This window comes from Schistocerca cancellata, chromosome 6, assembly GCF_023864275.1.
Source record: "Schistocerca cancellata isolate TAMUIC-IGC-003103 chromosome 6, iqSchCanc2.1, whole genome shotgun sequence".
NCBI classification, from domain to species: domain Eukaryota; kingdom Metazoa; phylum Arthropoda; class Insecta; order Orthoptera; family Acrididae; genus Schistocerca; species Schistocerca cancellata.
Window position 1 is genome coordinate 267,412,703 of NC_064631.1, and position 21,296 is coordinate 267,433,998.

General features: G+C 43.0%; 1 protein-coding gene across 1 annotated transcript; it reads right to left on the reverse strand.

The window, feature by feature from the left end:
- Positions 1-2,983: 2,983 nt before the first annotated feature.
- On the reverse strand, positions 2,984-21,001 carry LOC126088287 (allergen Tha p 1-like). The gene is made up of 4 exons (XM_049906416.1): positions 20,878-21,001; positions 15,962-16,134; positions 9,918-10,053; positions 2,984-3,222 (listed from the first exon to the last, which is right to left on the reverse strand). The coding sequence occupies exons 1-4, from the start codon at positions 20,999-21,001 to the stop codon at positions 3,026-3,028; spliced, it is 630 nt and encodes a 209-aa protein (XP_049762373.1). The 3' UTR covers positions 2,984-3,025.
- Between the last annotated feature and the right edge of the window lie 295 nt (positions 21,002-21,296).

A 21,296-nucleotide genomic window follows, 5' to 3' on the forward strand; every position in this document is an offset into this window, starting at 1 on the left:
CTCGGGTGCGTTGGCCGATGTACAAGCGCCCACTTCAATGCTGGCCCCAGTCAGTGTTGGCCATATTTAATTTTTTTTTTCTTTTTTTTTTGAGCTCTGCTATGTCAGAGAATCCTTCCCAACAACACGACTACCGACGACGCGAGGATATATACCAACTCTTACTGCGCCGGTGCCCCATGAATACCCTGGAAAAGAAGTACCCAGACAAGAACTGGCGACAGATATGGCGCGTTATACAGAGCGTTTACCTCCCAACGTCGGTACGCTCAACATGGTATGTGGTGGTAAATAGGAAGTTCGCAACGAATCAACGGCGGCACGCGATTCATTTGGCAGACACTCCACTATATTTAGGCTGCGCAACAGAGGACACTGATGAACATCGTTTAGCATGTAGTGGGACGGCTCCGGTGTGGCACTTGGCACAACAGATATTGGCGTTCCTGTTACGCTCCGCCCCTCACACAATTTCATCAGACACACTTTTTTTCCCCCAAGACTCTTATTTTCCGGTCCGAAAAACCAATCCAGTGACATGGGTACGGGGAATGGTTGTGGGCTACGTCTATAACGAATCGGTAAAGGACAAAATGGATTTTTGGCATTTTCTCCTGGATGGACACATGAAGCTGCAAGAGCATAAGAAATATAGGAAAGATTTCGCTAATTAATTGCGACTTATATTTACCGACCCGCCGACCAGATGGGGTGTGACGGGTGAGAGATGAGATAGACGAAGAAGCCGAGATAGACATCGATCACACTTATGGACCCTTAGTTAATTTCGAGAAGACGATCCAGTCTTACACCAACGTTCTGGGGAGAACGAGACGACAGATATCTCTCTTGCTCTATCGAACGTCGGGTCGTTAGCAGGTGTCGCCCCCGACACGAATTTCATTTCATTGCTACTGGAGCATGTTTCTTTTGTATTTGTACTATCCGCGATGTCTTCATGTCTTTCGTTTAGACATTTTCAGTTTTATTCACTTCCTTACTTAATTAATTTTCTAATTAGCCACCATTTGTCAACATTTGGACATTGTAGACACTATTTATGCGGAAGTAAAACAAAATGTATGTCAGCAAAGGTTGTAAGTCTTACATTGAAAAAAGAAAAAAGAAAAGAAAAGAAAATGGTAACTGTGAAAAAAGTAGCTTTTAACTGTTTTAACTGGGGCAAAGTTAGCAGAGGTTAGATGCAACATTGTCAGCGGAGAATTACGTGGAAGGCTGGCATATATGCAATTATTTCTCTGCACGTGCAATGCTGGTATTACAACACATAATCAAATTCGTCTTCGATGTTAACGTAACCGTGTATACGTCTCGTCGTCTTGTTTACTGTCCGAACATCGTGTCAGTAGCGGCCGCACACTACTGCCAGCTATTAAAAACTTGATTTTAACTGTGCTCTCTACAACTACGGGCAGGGGAAATGGCAATACATAAGATATGGACGTGGTACTGGCCGAGTAGTAGTACACCAGTCAGCTGAAGATCCCTTACACAGTGGAAAAATATTCTATGTAACAACGTGGCGAGTAGATCAAATACTTACTAAATGGCAACAACTGCAGAATACAACACTCGCGTTTGTAATTAAATTCTCGTGCGGTAGCGTTCTCGCTTCCCACGCCCGGGTTGCCGGGTTCGATTCCCGGCGGGGTCAGGGATTTTCACTGCCTCGTGATGGCTGGGTGTTGTGTGCTGTCCTTAGGTTAGTTAGGTTTAAGTAGTTCTAAGTTCTAGGGGACTGATGACCATAGATGTTAAGTCCCATAGTGCTCAGAGCCATCTGAACCATCCATCTGTAATTAAATTCAAAATATAGCTAGCTCCGGAACATACCAATGCGACACGTTTTTCTTGTTGTGATCTAATTCTTCTTTTGTGAATCCCCTCACGCTCCATAGACAGTTTGATTGTGCTTGTAAGACGTTGCCAAAGCTTCATTTATTAAGGCTAAAAAAAAATTTAAAAAAAACCACAAGCAGTTTCTACGAGCGGTAATGCCGCTGGCACTACTGGGACCGGTGCAATCTACTGCGTGGAACTTTCGCATGTATTTACTTTTGAATACCCGTACAATATTTACCACCGTGATAAACAAATTTCCATAAGCCGTATTTTGTCTCGATAAGCTATATGAGGCAGTTGTTACAAGTAGATAAGCTAATACCTTGGAAATCTGGTTATATACGTTCGCTGGATCTACGATGGACACTGGTGTTGCTGGGATGTTGGGTTTCAATAAGAATGAAATGAGTATAAGAATTCATATTTACTAGTCGAAAATCACTATAAAACAGGAAAAAAAACCGCAAAATGTTTACAAAACCAAAGGTTTCCGCTGTGTTATCATAGCTAGTCAAGCAGATGCCGTTTACATAATTCTTCATTTACGCTAAGCAAGATTCCTTTGACGATAAATGTCACTGTTCTTGTTGTTCTGCCGAAGAGACGATTCATGTCACGAGATAAAGTTCTAACGAATACTTTAGGTACACATGAACAGTTTGATGGGATCATGTCTGGAGACACGGACATCGAGAACGTAGGGCAGTGTGTCACTGAGGCATTGCCGCTCATTGTTGAGACTCCATGTTGTTCGCATAGGAAATCACTGGTGTCTTCTTGAATTTGTAGAAACGTCCACGTCTGTGCACTTCAAGACTATGTTTCCAGTTACTGTGTGTGTCCTTAGAAAAGAATATGTTGCAAACCTTGTCATGAAACATTAAATAAACCACGTTCACTTATGGAAGATCTCTTTCATGCTTAACAAATGACTTCTGGTTCTTGGGACTCATAAGTGCAAATGACGCCGATTCTAAAATGAAATGTTGCTTCATCACTAAATATTAAGTGAAGTGAAAGCAGATCGCTTCTGTGTTCACAGAACAAACGACTTTAGCAGCTCCATGTATTTTCATGTTTGTGGATAGGTCGAAATGATTTTTTACATTATAGGGTAGGTGATAGATTTATTAAATATAAGAGTTACAAGGGATGATGGTGATTAGTGGTGGATGCTGTGCTCGGCCCAGGACTTGGCGTACTTCTTCCTGTATTCTCCAGATGGGTCGTACTTGTCCAGCAGCTTCTTCATGAGGTCTGGGTGGCGGCGCGAAATCTCTCCGAAGAAACCTCCGATCTTCTTGTGCTGTGTCTCAGTGCACTTGGCGCAGTCTGTACGCACTATTTCTGGCAGCACATCTGCAACGGAAAATACGGTTACAATCGTAGAATTGTGTTGTGCTTCGTGATGGAAGTCTGTTTAGGATGTGTAGATTGGGGTGAGCAGTGCGTAAATTGTTGACATAGTCACTAGGGTCCTCAGACGTCAAACATAACTACTCTTTTACTTTTCTGGTGGAAACTACTGCGTCATCTCGAAAAGGCTGCCACGTAATCGCATTACACCTTGTTGTTTGATTTCAGGTCTGCAGTTACAAGCCAACGACAAAAGATAAACGGTGCGTCCCAGGCGTTTTAAAACATAACAATTGGGCTAACTAAGTATACTGAAGAAGAAACTAGACCCTTAAAGAAACAATGAGTTTCCAACCACGGTACTACATCTTCTTATGGGCAAACATTAATTCTAGAAAGTAATGAAACATTGCTGAAGCATAGAAGGCCATGTTTTACTCATTAACTTTACTACGAAGAGGTATAAATGTTTAACAACGACAGGATTAGGAAGACAATTAGAAAATATACTAGGTAATGACATATAAAGAAACTTTATCGTAAACTGTATCACGGCAAATATACGCAGTTTTGATGCTTTTGTGGCTCCTACAAATGCTGTACGTAGGTATATCTAGGCCAGCACTAGCGTTTCAAGTTTAGGCCTACAGATAAATGCTTCACCATCGTACAACTTTCAGGCAAAGATACAGATAAACAACACTTTTTGGATAGACATACAGAGAAGACGATTAAGCTGCGATAAAAAGAGCGTCGTTATGAATATAGTGATCTTTCGCCAAAATCCATTCTCGTTCAAGCAAAGTATTAGTACAACTTCACAAGCGTTAACTTTTTGGAGCTATTTACATTTTTGGACATATACAGACGTTTACAGACTCGAAAGAAAGGAATCATGCAATTATTAACCAAATACGACACTCTGCATTCAAACAGTCAATGAAATTTGTGTTCGAGATTCAGCTTGTTTTAATACGACTTGAAATTTGCATAATGTTTTTCCTCTCGCTTACTTCTCACTGTGAAGCACTGCAGTCAACTGTTTACGCACACATCTACCAGCAACCAAGCATCCATCAGTAGATACGCTTAGGACACAATACTGTCACCTCGTGGAGAAAGGCTGGTTATGAATGTCTTTCCAAATAGGTGGCTAAGTTAACGTAACTTAGTGGCGAAAGGAGAGGGCGGTCTTTCACTCGACAATTCCTAACTTCCTGGGAGATTAAAAATGTGTATAGGGCCGGGACAAGAGATTCTCGCGACAGTAAAGCTTTGAGGGTGAGTCGAGGGTCGCGCTTCGATAGCTCGGTCGGTATAACTCTTCAGAGGTGCTTGATAGTACAGTCGGCAGAGCATTTGCCCGCGAAAAGCAAAGGTCGCAGTTTGGAGTCCCGGTACCGCAGGTTCATTCTGCCAAGCAGTTTCAGTACCAAAACTGTTCGGTAGGCGCATAGAATTCAGACACAGTTGACTTTGGTACTAATTTCTTCCTTCGTGTATTGCTAAGGTTTTTAATAAAATACAGGAAGGCATTAAGTCTGAGGGATAAACTGCTAAATACTAAAATTTGTGTTAATGATCACCAGATCCAAGACGAGAGATAAATTACAAAGTTTAACAAAAAAAAACATACGTGTCTGTTGTCGTGGAAGCTACATTACAGGGATTGATGGATGAAGAGAATAAATAATATTCAGGAAGAAAAAGGATAATGTATCCTGGAACTGAGAAGAAAGATTCTCAATTTATTAGTAACTCATTATTGTGCGTCCAGGAGCCCAGGAAATTTGTTGCTATTGAAGAATGTTAAGTCTGATTTTTTGTTCACCTTTTACTCTTTGTATCTTACACCTCTCAGTTCTCTTTATCACAAGCCAAACACGTTACGATTAGGGTAAGAGGATTCCCAAGTGCGTGACACGGAAGACACTTATTTAAAAGTAAACGCGAAAACAGGAAGTTGCGAGAAAGCCGTGTCAAAACGAAGATATGGTTGCAGAGAGCTTCTGACACAGTGACTTTATGTCAGTAGCCGATATACGTAAGGGTTTGTAGAGGACCATGAGTGCAACAACGATGTATAAATCTGTATGAAAATTGAAGAAAGAGCAACGTTTCGTAACATTTACGCGGTGGATCACTCTCTCCGTTCAGCAGGCTACCTCTATATTTCACACCCCATCACGTGACTGCAACTAATTAAATCGCGTAACTCGCTAAGAGATTGCCGCGGCTGCGTAAAAGCTCTCCGACCGGTTTCGTTTATGCAACTTTGCTGTCTGGAGCAACGACCGGCAAACCGGTCGCTACACAGTTTCGGTAATCTGAGGCGCATGAATTCGCACTGTCCCTGGAAACAACGAATTCGCGAGTACATCTATCGCATTAGGTAAAGTGGTTGGTTACAGTAAGCTGTAGTATGCCCTATTACTTCTGTACTTCATAAACCTGATTTTAATAATCTGTTAGTGCCTCCAGAGAAACTACATTCACTACCTCAGCGTTTATATTTTTCAATTTTCTAGCAGCCAAAATAATCGAGAAAGCGTAGACACCAAGAATTACAAAAAAAAAAAAATGTTTCGCAGGACATGGAAATTCTGGGGATTCTTTAGCGATATCGATTGATAGACATACGACTAGGTTACTGACATTAAATTGGGGGAGTATGTTAAGTAGATAGTCTCATCACTGTTAGGTGAGCTTTCACCTATTACTATTTAAATCAGCCAAAGAGTGGTTAGCCCGAGTTCAGAACTCTGGGTTCTTCTCAGTAAGCAGTTGGTCGTTTATGGGATTGCTTACTGTCTCATACTGGAATTCTTGCACCGTAAACATATAAACACCAACAATAGTATGCAACCGCATACGAATGCCAAATGTATTATTTCCCCTAGAGAAGGGTAACCCGATTTATATGGGGAGCGTAGCAATAGATTATTAGATATAGAAGTCTATTGGGTGGCGACTGGTGTAAGAGATTTATGCTGAAAAGTAATAAAAGATTTCCAACAAAATGACTAAAGTAAAATAATTCTAAACATCGAGTACATATGTAAAATCGGATAATTCACGCTCAAAGACAACGTAATTCAAAACGAAACTATACACTAAACTGTGAGTACTGGGCGTGAGTCGTGCTTCGGTAGCTCAGTTGGTAGAGCACTTGCCCGCGAAAGGCAAAGGTCCCGAGTTCGAGTCTCGGTCGGGCACACAGTTTTAATCTGCCAGGAAGTTTCATATCAGCGCACACTCCGCTGCAGAGTGAAAATCTCATTCTGTATACACTAATAGTTTTGAAGAAATATTTGGGCTTCAAATGTCTTTAGAATAAGTTCACTAGAGTCAAAACACAAGCATCGATTGGCCTAAAAAGGGCCAGAAAATGTGGTTGTGTCATTAAGTACGGACCCATCCCGGCATTCGCATTACATATACATCCGTCCTTTGTCAACTGTCCTAAGGTGTGTAGTGGGGGCTAGACAGAATACCATCTTCCACTGTTGATGGTACAAGACATGAGGCTAGGAAAGGAACAGATCAATTAGCGGAGAACAATCGTGGTAATTCAGAATTTACTTGAGCTTAACTGAGTACGAAAAGTTAGACGACGTAATAGCTCGTGCTGGAAGCACTGCGAGAGTAACTTCACATCCTAGCCGACGATATGGAGAATTCCATTGACATAAGCCACTCTAACAAAGTGCAGATTGCTATGGCCCGACGCCTCGGAACGGGCATCTAGGGAACGGCGACTTTGGTCGGCTTTTCATGTGATTATGTCGTGAACCGGTATGGAAACTGGTTGAAGGTGTGAAACTACAGGTAGACCACAAGCTGCCGGGCGTCCACCTTTCATCGCATAACGTTGAGGTCGGAGATTTCCCGTTCTGGAAAACTGGACAGGAGGCAATCTGTGGCAGAAGTGACGACAGTGCTGGTCCGGTCACAGGTGTTTCGGAGCAGACCACTAATCGTTCAGCTCCGCAGCCGTGACCCGCACGTCTTTTCAGCCTGAAACAACGACATCATCAGTTGTGTAGCAATTGGCACGGGGTTATCAGTACTGGACAGTGGATCAAACGGAAGAGAGTCGCTTGGTCTGATGAATCACATTTCTTGTTACTCCAGGGCGGTGGTCATGCCCGGATATACCGTCTTCAAATCGAATGTGCATCGCGCCAAGGTCGCCGCCTAGCACGCTATCAAGACTTGCACTTCGGCTTTCACGGGATCTGTGGCAACAATCGAAGGCCCAATCGCAACTGTGGACCACAATAACATTTTTGCGGACCGCTTGTATCCCTTTATGTTTGATCTTTCCCGATGGCGATGCCATCTTCCAGCAGTATAATGGTCCACGTCACAACACCAAAATCATGCTACAGCAGTCTTAGGAGCACGACAGTAAACTCATATTGATATTTTGGTCACCGGATACATATGAAGTGACGCCATTGGAACACTACTGGACGCTTCAGGGTGCCAGCACCGCGCCTACAAATATCTGGCCCGTGATTTACAGAAACCACGTGGCCAGTGTGTAGAGATTTGGTGTTGTATACCTCCACAGATCCAACAATGACATTTAAAATCCATGCCACGCACATCCACCTCCTTATTACGTTCCATCGGTGTACCAGCAGGCTATTAATCAGCTGGTCACAAAATTTTGGCTCGGTATGGTGTCTCCCTGTGAGATGTAAAATTAAATGCAATTTTGAACGGCAATAAGAATGAACAACGTGGGCGATAGCGGAAGCATCGGAATGTTTGACGTGTATTGCTATACTGCCATCACTACAGTCAATAGGCGAGTTTTGGAGGTGAGTCAGCACCGTGAGTAGTGTTATCGTGTTAAGTGTAGTACTCTGGTCAATCAATTAATATTATTCCTTTCAATTAAAGTCAGTGTTTATAGCATTTTGAGCTGAATTTTGTTCCTGCGCAGTTTAATGATTGGTTGATGATATACAGGGTGGCAAGAAATAGTCTGGAGAGCTTGTGCTGTTGAAGTTAGTCAATCAGGTCAGCCCATCAGATACATTTAGTGTCAGTTTTTATTATAGCGTAGATGATAACGCGAAGAGGTTGCTCCGGCTTTGCCTCAGGTTCGATCTTTACAACGATCCTGTCTCCAATTTTTGTATCGCTCTCTTCTCCCGTTTTAGGAAACCAAACGAAGCACACGTTTGGCAACACCGTCTCTGGCGGGCGGCTTGAATTTCCGCGCGTAACGACCTGACTGAGTAATTTCAATTCTAATGAACTCAGAAACGGCGCAACGTGTCGAATTTCCTTCTTAACAGTTATTGCTAAGCATTAGCTGCCCTGTAGCACTTTTACTAGATTTCCAGACTGTTTCCGTCCGCCCTGTATAATTGAGTGCAACAGATTAACTCAACACATGCCTTAGGGAAGAATTAACGCTTGTGATTGGTAAACAATGTTCTATTTTAACCACTCTAATTGTTTTGTTTTTAGAAATCTAGTAGTAATCAGGGTACAGCGCGACAACAGCGATACAGCGATTTCTGCAGTGGTTATATCTGTCTTGTGACGTGTAGCAGTACCTTATTATATGAAAAAGAATCCACAGCCACCCAAGACTCGAGTTTATGTAAAAAAAAAAAAAAGTAACCTCTGTCTAACCTTTCCGTTATGTTTTTGTTTTAAAACATTTGCTGGAACTAGTTCAGTTTCTTTTACCACTTATTTCTAGGCCTTCTCCTTGTACAACTTAGATTAACATGATCAAAAGCTGTATTACTTTTATTCAGTATTGCTAATATTTCATGTCCTAACATTGTCTTAAATGATTTTCCTGGATTTTAACGAGAAGCGCCAAAAGAAATTAGTTGTTTCTAATACGGTGTTGCTACTGATCGGCAGCCACTGCTGTAGCCGTAAACACATATTGCAGGATCTATAATGGAAACGATGTTTACTGAAAATTCTTTTTACGGAGTTCGATCTTTTTAAAAGAAGCATTCCTAAGCAACGCAAATACTGGTATTGATATATGTTTATTTCTTTTCGCGCACACACATAACTCTGTTAGTAATGGAGCAACAGTCATTGACTGTGCTGATTTTTACCGCCACTTCCGCTATCAAGGTAATTCCGCTTTCTCCTCTTGCTAACCACGTGAAACAAATAACGTTAAATTATTCAATGAAGAGGAAGAATTATTCGCGGCCTGTGGTTGTGTTACAGGGTAAGGTGGTGAGTTGCACAGTTAAAGTAATACATGTCGGCAAATGTGCGTGCCTCGGAAAAGTTGACGGGTACAGCAATAAACCAAGATTTCTCTAATTTTACCAATAAGCACTATGTATTCTGGGAGAGAAATTAAGTTACTTGAATGGAACTAGAGTATGGGCTCGGTGGCTATTCACTGCGGACAACACAGTTCTTGTAATATCAGCCACAGTAGACTGGAATTTCAGACTGACTTATACCTTTATCCCAACCCACATTTTTATTTCTAATCAGACTTATTTAAATTCGGGGACCACTCATATTCCAATTATCATTGCTCCATTGGGGTCCCGTTACTGCAATCTGGAGTTACGTGATTACTGAATTCAGACTCACTGTATCCACGGCACGGGCCTCATTTTGAGTGTGTGAGCTTATGGTATGGACCAAACCATCCTACTTGGTAGCGGAGTGTAGACTATGATGGGGCTCACCCTTGAGCGCCTTCCCGGCGGGTCTGCACGCTGAGTCTCCTTCTTCCAGCAGGCAGCGCACCGCGTCCTGGACTCTCGTTTCATCCGACAGCAGCGCCTTCAGGTCCAGGCTGTCGAACGTGGCCGGGTACTTCTCCTGCAACACAGCACACCATTCGCTGTAACCAGAGGGCTCACTGCATGCACACTAATTCGTATTCCCGAACAAAACTGGCGATATCGCCCGTACCGTTCCAAAGGTACCATCTTGGCAATCGCTTTAAACTGTAACTCGAGAGCCTGATGGGAAATTAGAACCACCATCTTCCCGAAAACGTTTCTAGCACCTTACCAAGGCACCACCCCTCTCAATACATCTCCGAAGTCTTCCTTAATGAGTTCTTCAAGACATATCTACTAAAATTAGCATTGGTATCTGTGCATGCATAAATGTTGGCTAATTGTGTACATAGATTACGGGATTAATTTTATATGTAGAAAAGATGAAATTGTCGTTTAAGACCATGTCCCAAACCCTGCCATTAAATTTAGTTACAGCTTCAGAAGAAGAGGAAACTTAAAAAACGCCAGCTGAAATCGATCGTTGATACTGTCACTTATATTTCAAACGATAACTCTGTTGCTTTACATGTACACATGTTGTTCAGGCTGTTACTCTGACTCTGTTTCAAATATATTGACCCATCGTAACCAGTTATTAGATTTTAATGTTGCTCTACTTTTTTTATTATTTACGACGTATTTTGGAGGCCTTCATCCTTCATCAGATGCCGGTTCCGAGGTATAGCTGAAGTTGCACTGTTCTTGGGAAATCATCAATGTCGAATTATATAGGCTTTAAGCTTATCGTTATATATATATATATATATAATGATCACCAGCCATTTGACCATCTTCTTCTGTGCGAATGCACAAACAGCGCCCAAACTCTTAGGGGAATCGGCAAAAGCAGCGAGTAATGAGTATAATGAGCAGGGGAACAGTGAATATAGTGCGGGACAATCAATTGTGAATGTGGGTCTCACGGGAGGCGTGCCAGAGATACGTCCTTGCAGTCGCACTATCCTCTGTGTCTTCGGTGGCTCACATGAATAGAGCGTCTGTCATGTAAGCAGGAGATCCCAGGTTCGAGTCATAGTCGGGGCACACATTTTCAACTGTCCTCGTTCACGTATATCAACGCCTGTATGCAGCTAGGGCTATTCATTTCATTGTAATTATCGTTTTCTTTTGAGAATGGTTGTGGTGGATTCACAAGACGAAATATTCCCTGTAGTCCCGCGAATCTTTGTTATCTACCTTTCTCGAGAGCGCTACTTTCGGACTTAACACATTAAAAGTTTACAGTCATTACCAGAGATCTTACACGCACCTAGAGTTCCTGGTTAATAGAGATACTGTATAGTTTCTCGTTATGAAGATATTTATTTTTTCAGACTATTTTTCGTAAAAGAGAACTGTCTTTAGTCTGTTCTTCAAATATGCCATCCATTTAATTAAAAACAATAAAGCGTATCACATAATTTGAATTCTGAATGTTTCTGCATAAACGACTTTGTTTGTGATTTGATGTGTTTGTAAAAATAACATATGCTACTAAAAGAGAATGTACAATAAATAAAACTAAGTGCATTCAATTGAATATGATGTGGTTTGAAAGAAGAGGCTTGTTTCATTAAGGTCTTTATTACTTTTGTGTGTTCGTTGATAATCGTTTCGTTCACAATTACAGCTTATTGTCGCTTTTGGTTTCTGTGTACTTCGGAGCTTTCCAGAATCTGTAATTTGATGCCTTTTGATTGTGCATGCAAAAAGGATTCAAACAGTTCACTTAATGTAATTATTTCGTGAAAGGCCTCCATACGTTCCAATACGCTCTCCCTGTCTGTGTAACATACAAGTTATACATCTACATTTATACTCCGCAAGCCACCCAACGGTGTGTGGCGGAGGGCACTTTACGTGCCACAGTCATTACCTCCCTTTCCTGTTCCAGTCGCGTATGGTTCGTGAGAAGAACGACTACCGGAAAGCCTCCGTGCGGCTCTAATCTCTCTAATTTTACATTCGTGATCTCCTCGGGAGGTACAAGTAGGGGGAAGCTATATATTCGATAAGAAACGCACCCTCTCGAAACCTGGACAGCAAGCTACACCGCTATGCAGAGCGCCTCTCTTGCAGAGTCTGCCACTTGAGTTTGCCAAACATTTCCGTAACGCTATCACGCTTACCAGATAACCCTGTGACGAAACGCGCCGCTCTTCTTTGGATCTTCTCTATCTCCTCCGTCAACCCGACCTGGTACGGATCCCACACTGATGAGCGATACTCAAGTATAGGTCGAACGAGTGTTTTGTAAGCTACCTCCTTTGTTGATGGACTACATTTTCTAAGGACTCTCCCAATGAATCTCAACCTGGCACCCGCCTTACCAACAATTAATTTTATATGATCATTCCACTTCAAATCGTTCCGTACGCATACTCCCAGATATTTTACAGAAGTAACTGCCACCAATATTTGTTCCGCTATCACATAATCATACAATAAAGGTTCCTTCTTTCTATGTATTCGCAATACATTACATTTGTCTGTGTTAAGGGTCATTTGCCACTGCCTGCACCAAGTGCCTATCTGCTTCAGATCTTCCTGCATATCGCTGCAATTTTCTAATGCTGCAACTTCTCTGTGTACTACAGCGTCATCCGCGAAAAGCCGCATGGAACTTCCAACACTATCTTCTCGGCCATTTATATATATTGTGAAAAGCAATGGTCCCATAGGACTCCCCTGTGGCACGCCAGATGTTACTTTAACGTCTGTAGACAAATATCCTGAAATTTATACACTCGAGCGTTTATTAAGTTTTACCTTATTTACTAATTGTATATGGTAGTATAATGAGTTACATTTGGACGACAGACTGATGTTGACCTCACATTTCTTCGGGATCCTTGGTATCCGGTACCAGATGGGACCATATAATGTAATACTATCGCATGGTATGGGACTAATAAATGGTATACTATCGCGTGGTATGCTGCTATTAAAGGTTCATTCTGTCGTCAGTTGCAGACGCAGCTATTCCGGTGTGACGCCTGTGCGCCAGTCGGCGAAACCGCGACCTGCGGCAATGGTGACGCAACAGCCCGCTGGACCGCTCTCACTCTCGCAGGCAGCGCTCCCTCCCACCCACAACACGCGCACGTCTGCGTGTGTGGCCGACTGCCGCCTCACCGCTGACCCACAGTCACTTGCTGTTTTACATCACCAAGTACGGCTATCTGGTTTGCATACAGAGTATCTCTGGAACTAAGGGTACTTCTGCTATCCGGTAATCACTACTTCGCATGGCGATATAACTAATCTTCACTGTAACGCTATTTGCTTCTCCCTTTATTCTCCCAACCAATCATGTTTTACTTATTTCTCTGGTCATATACATCATCCCTTTTCCTCGACACATACAGATCGTACACGGGCGAATGACATGTCCTCAGAAAGGCTTCTTAACCGACTTCTGACACTGAGCACCAGTTTTGCGGTAAACCTTAATTTGTGGAAAATTTCAACATAAAAGAGGCTTTTAACTGTCATAGACAGCTGCATACTTACGTTTTACGAATGTAGCTAATCACGAACAAGAGATTCACTTTTCATATTACGTTATCACAAATACCATTTAATTTGTTTTAAAGTGTTTATTAAATGGATTATTTGTATACAGCATTGTCACAGATAATAACCGTGACTACTGCGGCAGTCCATTATCTCTGCCCATAGTAAAAGTTGATTTTTCTAAATGAATATACTGTCCTAAACAATAAACATATTTGCCATTGTCGCCTTGATTTGTTATTTACCTATTACTGCTACCGTCTCACCTGATTACTGTGACTGCAAATGTTAGTTGAGTTACAGTTTAGGTTATGTGACCCTACTGATACTCGATAATCTCTGCCCATCCTACAAGCCGGGGAAAAGCATACCGAATGGAAAACGTACTTTTAGACACATATCTACAAGGAAGTGTCATAAATTCATGATTATTATTTCACGTCATCGGTTCATTTTTAAAGATTTTTCTCTTCATTCTCATTACTACCTTTATCCCAACAAAATATTTCAAGCACTGTTATTATTTATTTACTGTTATTATTTATTTACTATAAAAGTAAGAAAATTTCGCACGGGTCCCTCGGTTGAGTTTAAAAGTGAATAATCAATTTTCAGTAGAGGTACTGGGATCGTTGCCCTGTGTTTCATAAGCGTTTGGTAGTATTCATCCATTACATTGTTCCTGTCCTTTTTTAAGGTAACTTGTTTGATGAAGACAATGCCATCCCTCACTAAACATACATCTAACCACAAAATAGGATGGGGGGGGGGGGGGGGGGCAGAGGAGACACTCGCTTGTGTGCGCCTCTACGATGCAGATACGGTACGTGCAACCACAACATAGAGGTATCTCTAGGGAGGCCGGACTAACATATCGTTCCTGTAATAGTACAGCAACGTTTTCAGTAGTTGTAGGGACAACAGTCTGGTTGACTGATACAGTCTTCTAGCATAAGCCAACTGGCGTTGCTGTGTTGGTACTGACATGGGCTGAAAACAAGGGGAATCTACACCCATTATATTTACCGAAAAATGCAGCTTTAGTGTAAGGGTTATTGACGATTGTACCCTCTTTGCTAAAATACTGTGGACATAAAATAAGTCTCAATTTGGAATTATGGTTGAGAACAGCCGAACTGGTTGTTGTCATTAAGAAAAACAAATCTGTTGTCCTGCAGGACGAAACGTGGAATTTCAGAGTCCTTAAACGTAGAGGCTTCCCCATGGAAGATGCGTGGAGAGCTAGGTCAGTATTCGGACTCAATAACACAAGAACAAATTATGTCTTTGCTTACGTCACCATTATCGGTAATTAAGCCTTAGAACGGAAGGAATACGTAGACAGAACAGCAGCAACAAGTGCATTTCTGGGAACCACAAAACAAGATATTACAGCTCGTTCTGAAATCAGATTGCATAGCAGGTAATGTGAATGAACTAAAGCCGAATACCCAAGAAAAATCCAGAGACAAGTTCTTAATGGAGGTGTAAAATTTAAATCAAGAGAGAAATCTATCTGAAGATGGAAGAAATTTTGGAAACCATGATGGGAAGGACGCTGCCAGTTTCATAGACTGAATAAAAGAAAGCAATCTTAGGAGATATTCAACTAGTGGGTGGTTATAATTAAACTACAGCTTGTAACGGTCCTGTGTGGGCTGTAATAATAGTATGGTAGCGAGACCTGGTAATTATGCTAATGTGTTAATGTGGAACCGACTTATGCCAGAAAAAATTAGTTCCCATTTTGGCCACAAGGTGCAACTCTAGCCCTGTAAAACATCTCGTCGACGGTTCCGGCGCTCATATTGAACAAATAGCTTAAGCAGTGGTTAATAATAAAACCAACATTATAGCTCTCTCACTAGTTTAACATTTTCTCGCCACGTCCTGTTCCAAATCTATTACATATGGCAACATTTCTGTACGTCTTTCTTGCATTCACAGTTCCAGGTTTGCACTTGGTGGCCAAAATTGTAACTAATTCTTTTTCCAGAGTAAATCGGTTCCACTTACAGCAATAGGATATGAACCAAGTGTCGCTGTCGTATGATAATCACAGCCTGTGTGAATAGCTGCACTTTAATTATAACCACTTGGAAGGTTTTGAAGAAGGCAGTTGGAGTTAGGAAGAAAGTGCAAAATGAGATATCTAAAATATTTGGGAGCCACGTACAGAACATCACTGTACGAGAATGGCAGCAATGGAGCTTCCGACCTTACCCACCAGGCTACATATAAACTTACTTCAAAACAAAGATCCTACAGCAGTTCCTTTGTGGTGCGCCCGAAGTAAGTTTGTTAGGTGAAAGCATTGTGGAAAACTATGTATGAAGAATTGTGGGTGGTTATGGAAGACTGTTTTGAATTGAAGACTGTGCACTAGAAACGCGGCGTGGCCCTTGGCGACGAGAAGTGATGCTTACCTCGGCGGCCGCGACGAGCGCCAAGGAGGCGCAGAGCAGCAGAGCTACGTGACGGTTCATGCTGGTGGTGTCGGTGCTGTGAGCTACCTGTTGTCGACTGTGCCGCAGTGACGGCTGGCGCGGCTTATATGCTGGCCTGGCGTGGCCTGGAGTGGCGGCGTATCGCGCAGGGGCTGCCGGAGGAGAGAGCGGGGGGCGCACACCCGACACCACAGCCTCACTGATTCACTGCGGGCCACGGCCGGTTACCTCCTCCACCACCACGGCCAGTGTTCCACATTGATTACAAGCCACGACCTAGTCACCTCAAACACTCCCCACTGCCTCACCCATTTGCCGAAGACACATCTAGATTCAGGTATCAACATAAACCAGTAGTTTTTATAGGTGCGTGCAGGACCTTCCAAAGCTTTATTATTAAATTTTATGAGCTTCATAGTAACTTTCATTTTTTCTCGGTGATTTCTCGGTCTATGTTGTTCCGTACCTCAGTCGGTAAAAACGGAACCCTTATATCATCGCTTTGTAGCGTCTGCTGTCTCTCTGTGCTTCTGCCTGTCTGTGCCACTGTTAAAAATCCCTTTTCTTAGGAATGAGTAGCAACAAAAAGGTGAAATTAATATCACGTATAGGGTCTATGGTCCATGACGATGAAAAAAGTTGAAGCTTCTATGTCAATAAGTGTGGTGTCACCGCCAGACACCACACTTACTAGGTGGTAGCCTTTAAATCGGCTGCGGTCCATTATTATACGTCGGACCCGCGTGTCGCCACTGTCAGTGATTGCAGACCGAGCGCCGCCACACGGCAGGTCTAGAGAGACTTCCTAGCACTCGCCCCAGTTGTATAGCCGACTTTGCTAGCGAAGCTACACTGACAAATACGCTCTCATTTGCCGAGACGATAGTTAGCATAGCTTTCAGCTACGTCATTTGCTACGTCCTAGCAAGGCGCCATTACCAGTTTATATTGAGATTGTAAATCATGTACCGTCAAGAGCGATGTACACCAATTATGGATTAAAGTTAAGTATTCCAGCAGCAACGTACCTTATTGGCTATATTAATTACATTGTCCTGTTCCAGACCTCACGCCAGTTTGCGTCAGCTTAAACGCGTGCATTTCGGCCTCCTCTAGCAACACGGTGTTGGCTCTTCTGCCAACACATGAATAAGATCAAAACAGAAGGCCATTTATGTCAGATATTTCGATGCTCACAAACTCACTCATCAAAACCTGTAAGGTACTTCACGTCGACCTAGAAATATTAAATATGACAAGAAACAAAATTTCACATTACAACTAAAGAAAAAAAATCAGAAAATTGTTAAATCGTAATTATAGCACACGAAACAAATTTTTTTGTGTTATTTGTTGTCTCACTGTCTATCTACCCCTCCTTATTTCAGGACCTCTTTTTCTCAGGAACAGGTTGACATCAAGTTGAAATTTGTGACGTGTACTAAGGTCTATAGTCGTTGGTGGTGTAATAAATGTAAGTTTCTAAGTCAATGCAATTTAAAAGGTACGGCTGTTTATGTCACAAATTTTCGTGCTCGCAAACTAACTCTTCAAAACCTGTAGGGTACTTCGCGTTGACCTAGGATCATGAAATTTGGAAGAAAGCAAGGCATCACAGCAAATACAAAGGAAAAAGGTCTATAATTGTTAATTTGTAATTAAGTCATTTGGTTTTTTCTCGTTTGTTATCCGAATGCAGGTCTGTCCTTTTCAGATCCCATTTTCTCAGGAATGTGTAGGCCTAATACTTTCCTGCATTGATATCAATAACAGGCCAAAAACGTCGAGAGCGTCAAATGCTGGGATGAATGAACTATTTGTGTTCATAATTAAGTTTGTACCAAACCCTCGGTGCGCGAGTCCTGCTCGTAATTATCCGGATTTATTTATTTGTTTATTTTTCTTTTTTTTCGCAGTGCAAGAAATGATATGTTTACTCATAACCAGCAGCGATTCAGAAAATGTTGCTCTTGTGGAACACAACTGGCTCTTCATTCGCAGCAAGTAATGAGTGCTACCGACAACTGATCTCAAGATGATACTACATTTCCAGATTTTCAAAAGGCGTCTTACAATTTTCATCACGAGTGGCTTCTATTCAATCTGGCAGGATAGGGTACATCCTCTCAGGTGTCCGACTGGATTCGGGTCTGCCTGTTACAACGATCACAGTGAGAAGAAAATCATAGGACGTGATCTAGTGAAATAGAAACTATATCTAGGGCTCCCAAATGTAACGTTATAGGCCTTCTGCTGTCCGTAATATATGTAAACAACGTAATAGATAATCTCAGTCGCCCTGTTTGTTTGGTCTATGTGAACGAACTGCACAATAATTTCGACTAGATATCTGCACGGTTGGCCCCAAACAAGAAATGCTGTCAAGTCCTTCTCACTAATACCAATAAATTTCATAAAACTTCGATTATATGTTAAATAACACATTTAATAGTTGTAGATTTAAGAATGGGGAAAGAAATTGCGGAACTGTTAGATGACGGTCAGTTCGGCTTTAAGAAAGGTAATTGCACTAGAGAGGCAGTTTTGACGTTGTGATTGATGGTGGAAGCAAGACTGAAAAAACATCATGGCACGTTCATAGAATATGTCCACCGGGAAAAAGCGTTCCTCAGTGTCAAAAGGTGCAAGATGTACAAAATTCTGAGGCAAATATGGGTAAGCTGTAGGAAAGAGCGGTAATATACAATATGTACTAGCGCCAACAGGGAATAATGAGAGTGGAAGTGCTCGGTCTAGAAAGGGTGTACGACAGGGAGGTAGTCTTTCGATCCTACTGTTCAGTCTAAACATCGAAGAAACAATGATGGAAGTAAAAGAAAGGTTCAAGAGTGAGATTGAAATTCAGGGTGAAAGGACATCAATTATAAGATTCGTTGATTACGTTGCGGTTCTCAGTGAAAGTGAAAGAGAATTACAGCATCTGTTAAGTGAAATCAGCGGTCTAATGAGTACAAAGTATGGACTGAGAATAAATCGAAGAAAGACAAAAAGTAGGAAAAATGAGTTCAGCAAGAAACTTTATACCAAAATCAGCAATCTCAAGGTAGACGAAATTAAGGAACTCTCCTATCTTGGAAATAAAATAACCCAAAACGGACGGAGGAAGGAGAACATAAAAAGCAGACTAGCACTGGCGAAACAGGCATTCCTAGAAGAAGTCTGCTTCAATTTGAGCAAGAAATTTTTGAGAATGTACATTTGGAGACCAGCACTGTATGGCAGTGAAACATGAGTGAGTTGTGGGAAAATCGGAACGGAAGTGAACCGAAGAATTTGACTTGTGCTACAGAAGAATTGTGGACTGTAAAGAAAAGGAGAGGGAGGTTCTCCGCACAATTGGCGATCATAGGAGTATATGGACAAAACCGAGAAGAAGAGGGGCCAACATGACAGGACATCTGTTGAGACATGAAGGTACTGCTTCCACGATAAAAGAGAGAACTATAGAGGATTAAAACTGTAGATGAAGACAGAGATTGGAATACATCCAGCAAATCACTAAATCGTACGCTGCTACTCTGAGACGAAAAGACTGATACAGGAGAGGAATTCGTGGTGTCGCATGAAACATCATACCAACCTGAAAAAAAAAAAGAGAGAGATTGAACTAATTACCTTGATTTTACCATTACGCACGAACTGAAATCGCATAGAAAGTGTCGTGGGAGGGGCGAACCAGAGACTGTTTATTTTAATTTTACAGTATTGAGAGACTGCATATACACTCCTGGAAATTGAAATAAGAACACCGTGAATTCATTGTCTCAGGAAGGGGAAACTTTATTGACACATTCCTGGGGTCAGATACATCACATGATCACACTGACAGAACCACAGGCACATAGACACAGGCAACAGAGCATGCACAATGTCGGCACTAGTACAGTGTATATCCACCTTTCGCAGCAATGCAGGCTGCTATTCTCCCATGGCGACGATCGTAGAGATGCTGTATGTAGTCCTGTGGAACGGCTTGCCATGCCATTTGCACCTGGCGCCTCAGCTGGACCAGCGTTCGTGCTGGACGTGCAGACCGCGTGAGACGACGCTTCATCCAGTCCCAAACATGCTCAATGGGGGACAGATCCGGAGATCTTGCTGGCCAGGGTAGTTGACTTACACCCTCTAGAGCACGTTGGGTGGCACGGGATACATGCGGACGTGCATTGTCCTGTTGGAACATCAAGTTCCCTTGCCGGTCTAGGAATGGTAGAACGATGGGTTCGATGACGGTTTGGATGTACCGTGCACTATTCAGTGTCCCCTCGACGATCACCAGTGGTGTACGGCCAGTGTAGGAGATCGCTCCCCACACCATGATGCCGGGTGTTGGCCCTGTGTGCCTCGGTCGTGTGCAGTCCTGATTGTGGCGCTCACCTGCACGGTGCCAAACACGCATACGACCATCATTGGCACCAAGGCAGAAGCGACTCTCATCGCTGAAGACGACACGTCTCCATTCGTCCCTCCATTCACGCCTGTCGCGACACCACTGGAGGCGGGCTGCACGATGTTGGGGCGTGAGCGGAAGACGGCCTAACGGTGTGCGGGACCGTAGCCCAGCTTCATGGAGACGGTTGCGAATGGTCCTCGCCGATACCCCAGGAGCAACAGTGTCCCTAATTTGCCGGGAAGTGGCGGTGCGGTCCCCTACGGCACTGCGTAGGATCCTACGGTCTTGGCGTGCATCCGTGCGTCGCTGCGGTCCCGTCCCAGGTCGACGGGCACGTGCACCTTCCGCCGACCACTGGCGACAACATCGATGTACTGTGGAGACCTCACGCCCCACGTGTTGAGCAATTCGGCGGTACGTCCACCCGGCCTCCCGCATGCCCACTATACGCCCTCGTTCAAAGTCCGTCAACTGCACATACGGTTCACGTCCACGCTGTCGCGGCATGCTACCAGTGTTAAAGACTGCGATGGAGCTCCGTATGCCACGGCAAACTGGCTGACACTGACGGCGGCGGTGCACAAATGCTGCGCAGCTAGCGCCATTCGACGGCCAACACCGCGGTTCCTGGTGTGTCCGCTGTGCCGTGCGTGTGATCATTGCTTGTACAGCCCTCTCGCAGTGTCCGGAGCAAGTATGGTGGGTCTGACACACTGGTGTCAATGTGTGTTTTTTTCCATTTCCGGGAGTGTACTACACTTTTCCGTTGTTTTTCTGTATTATTGCTACACGTAGAGGATCCTTACCAGGTATGAACGGATAACGTGAGAAAAGTTTAAAGAAGGGCAGCTCGTATTGTATTAACGCGAAATAGGGGACAGTTGTCACGGATATGACATG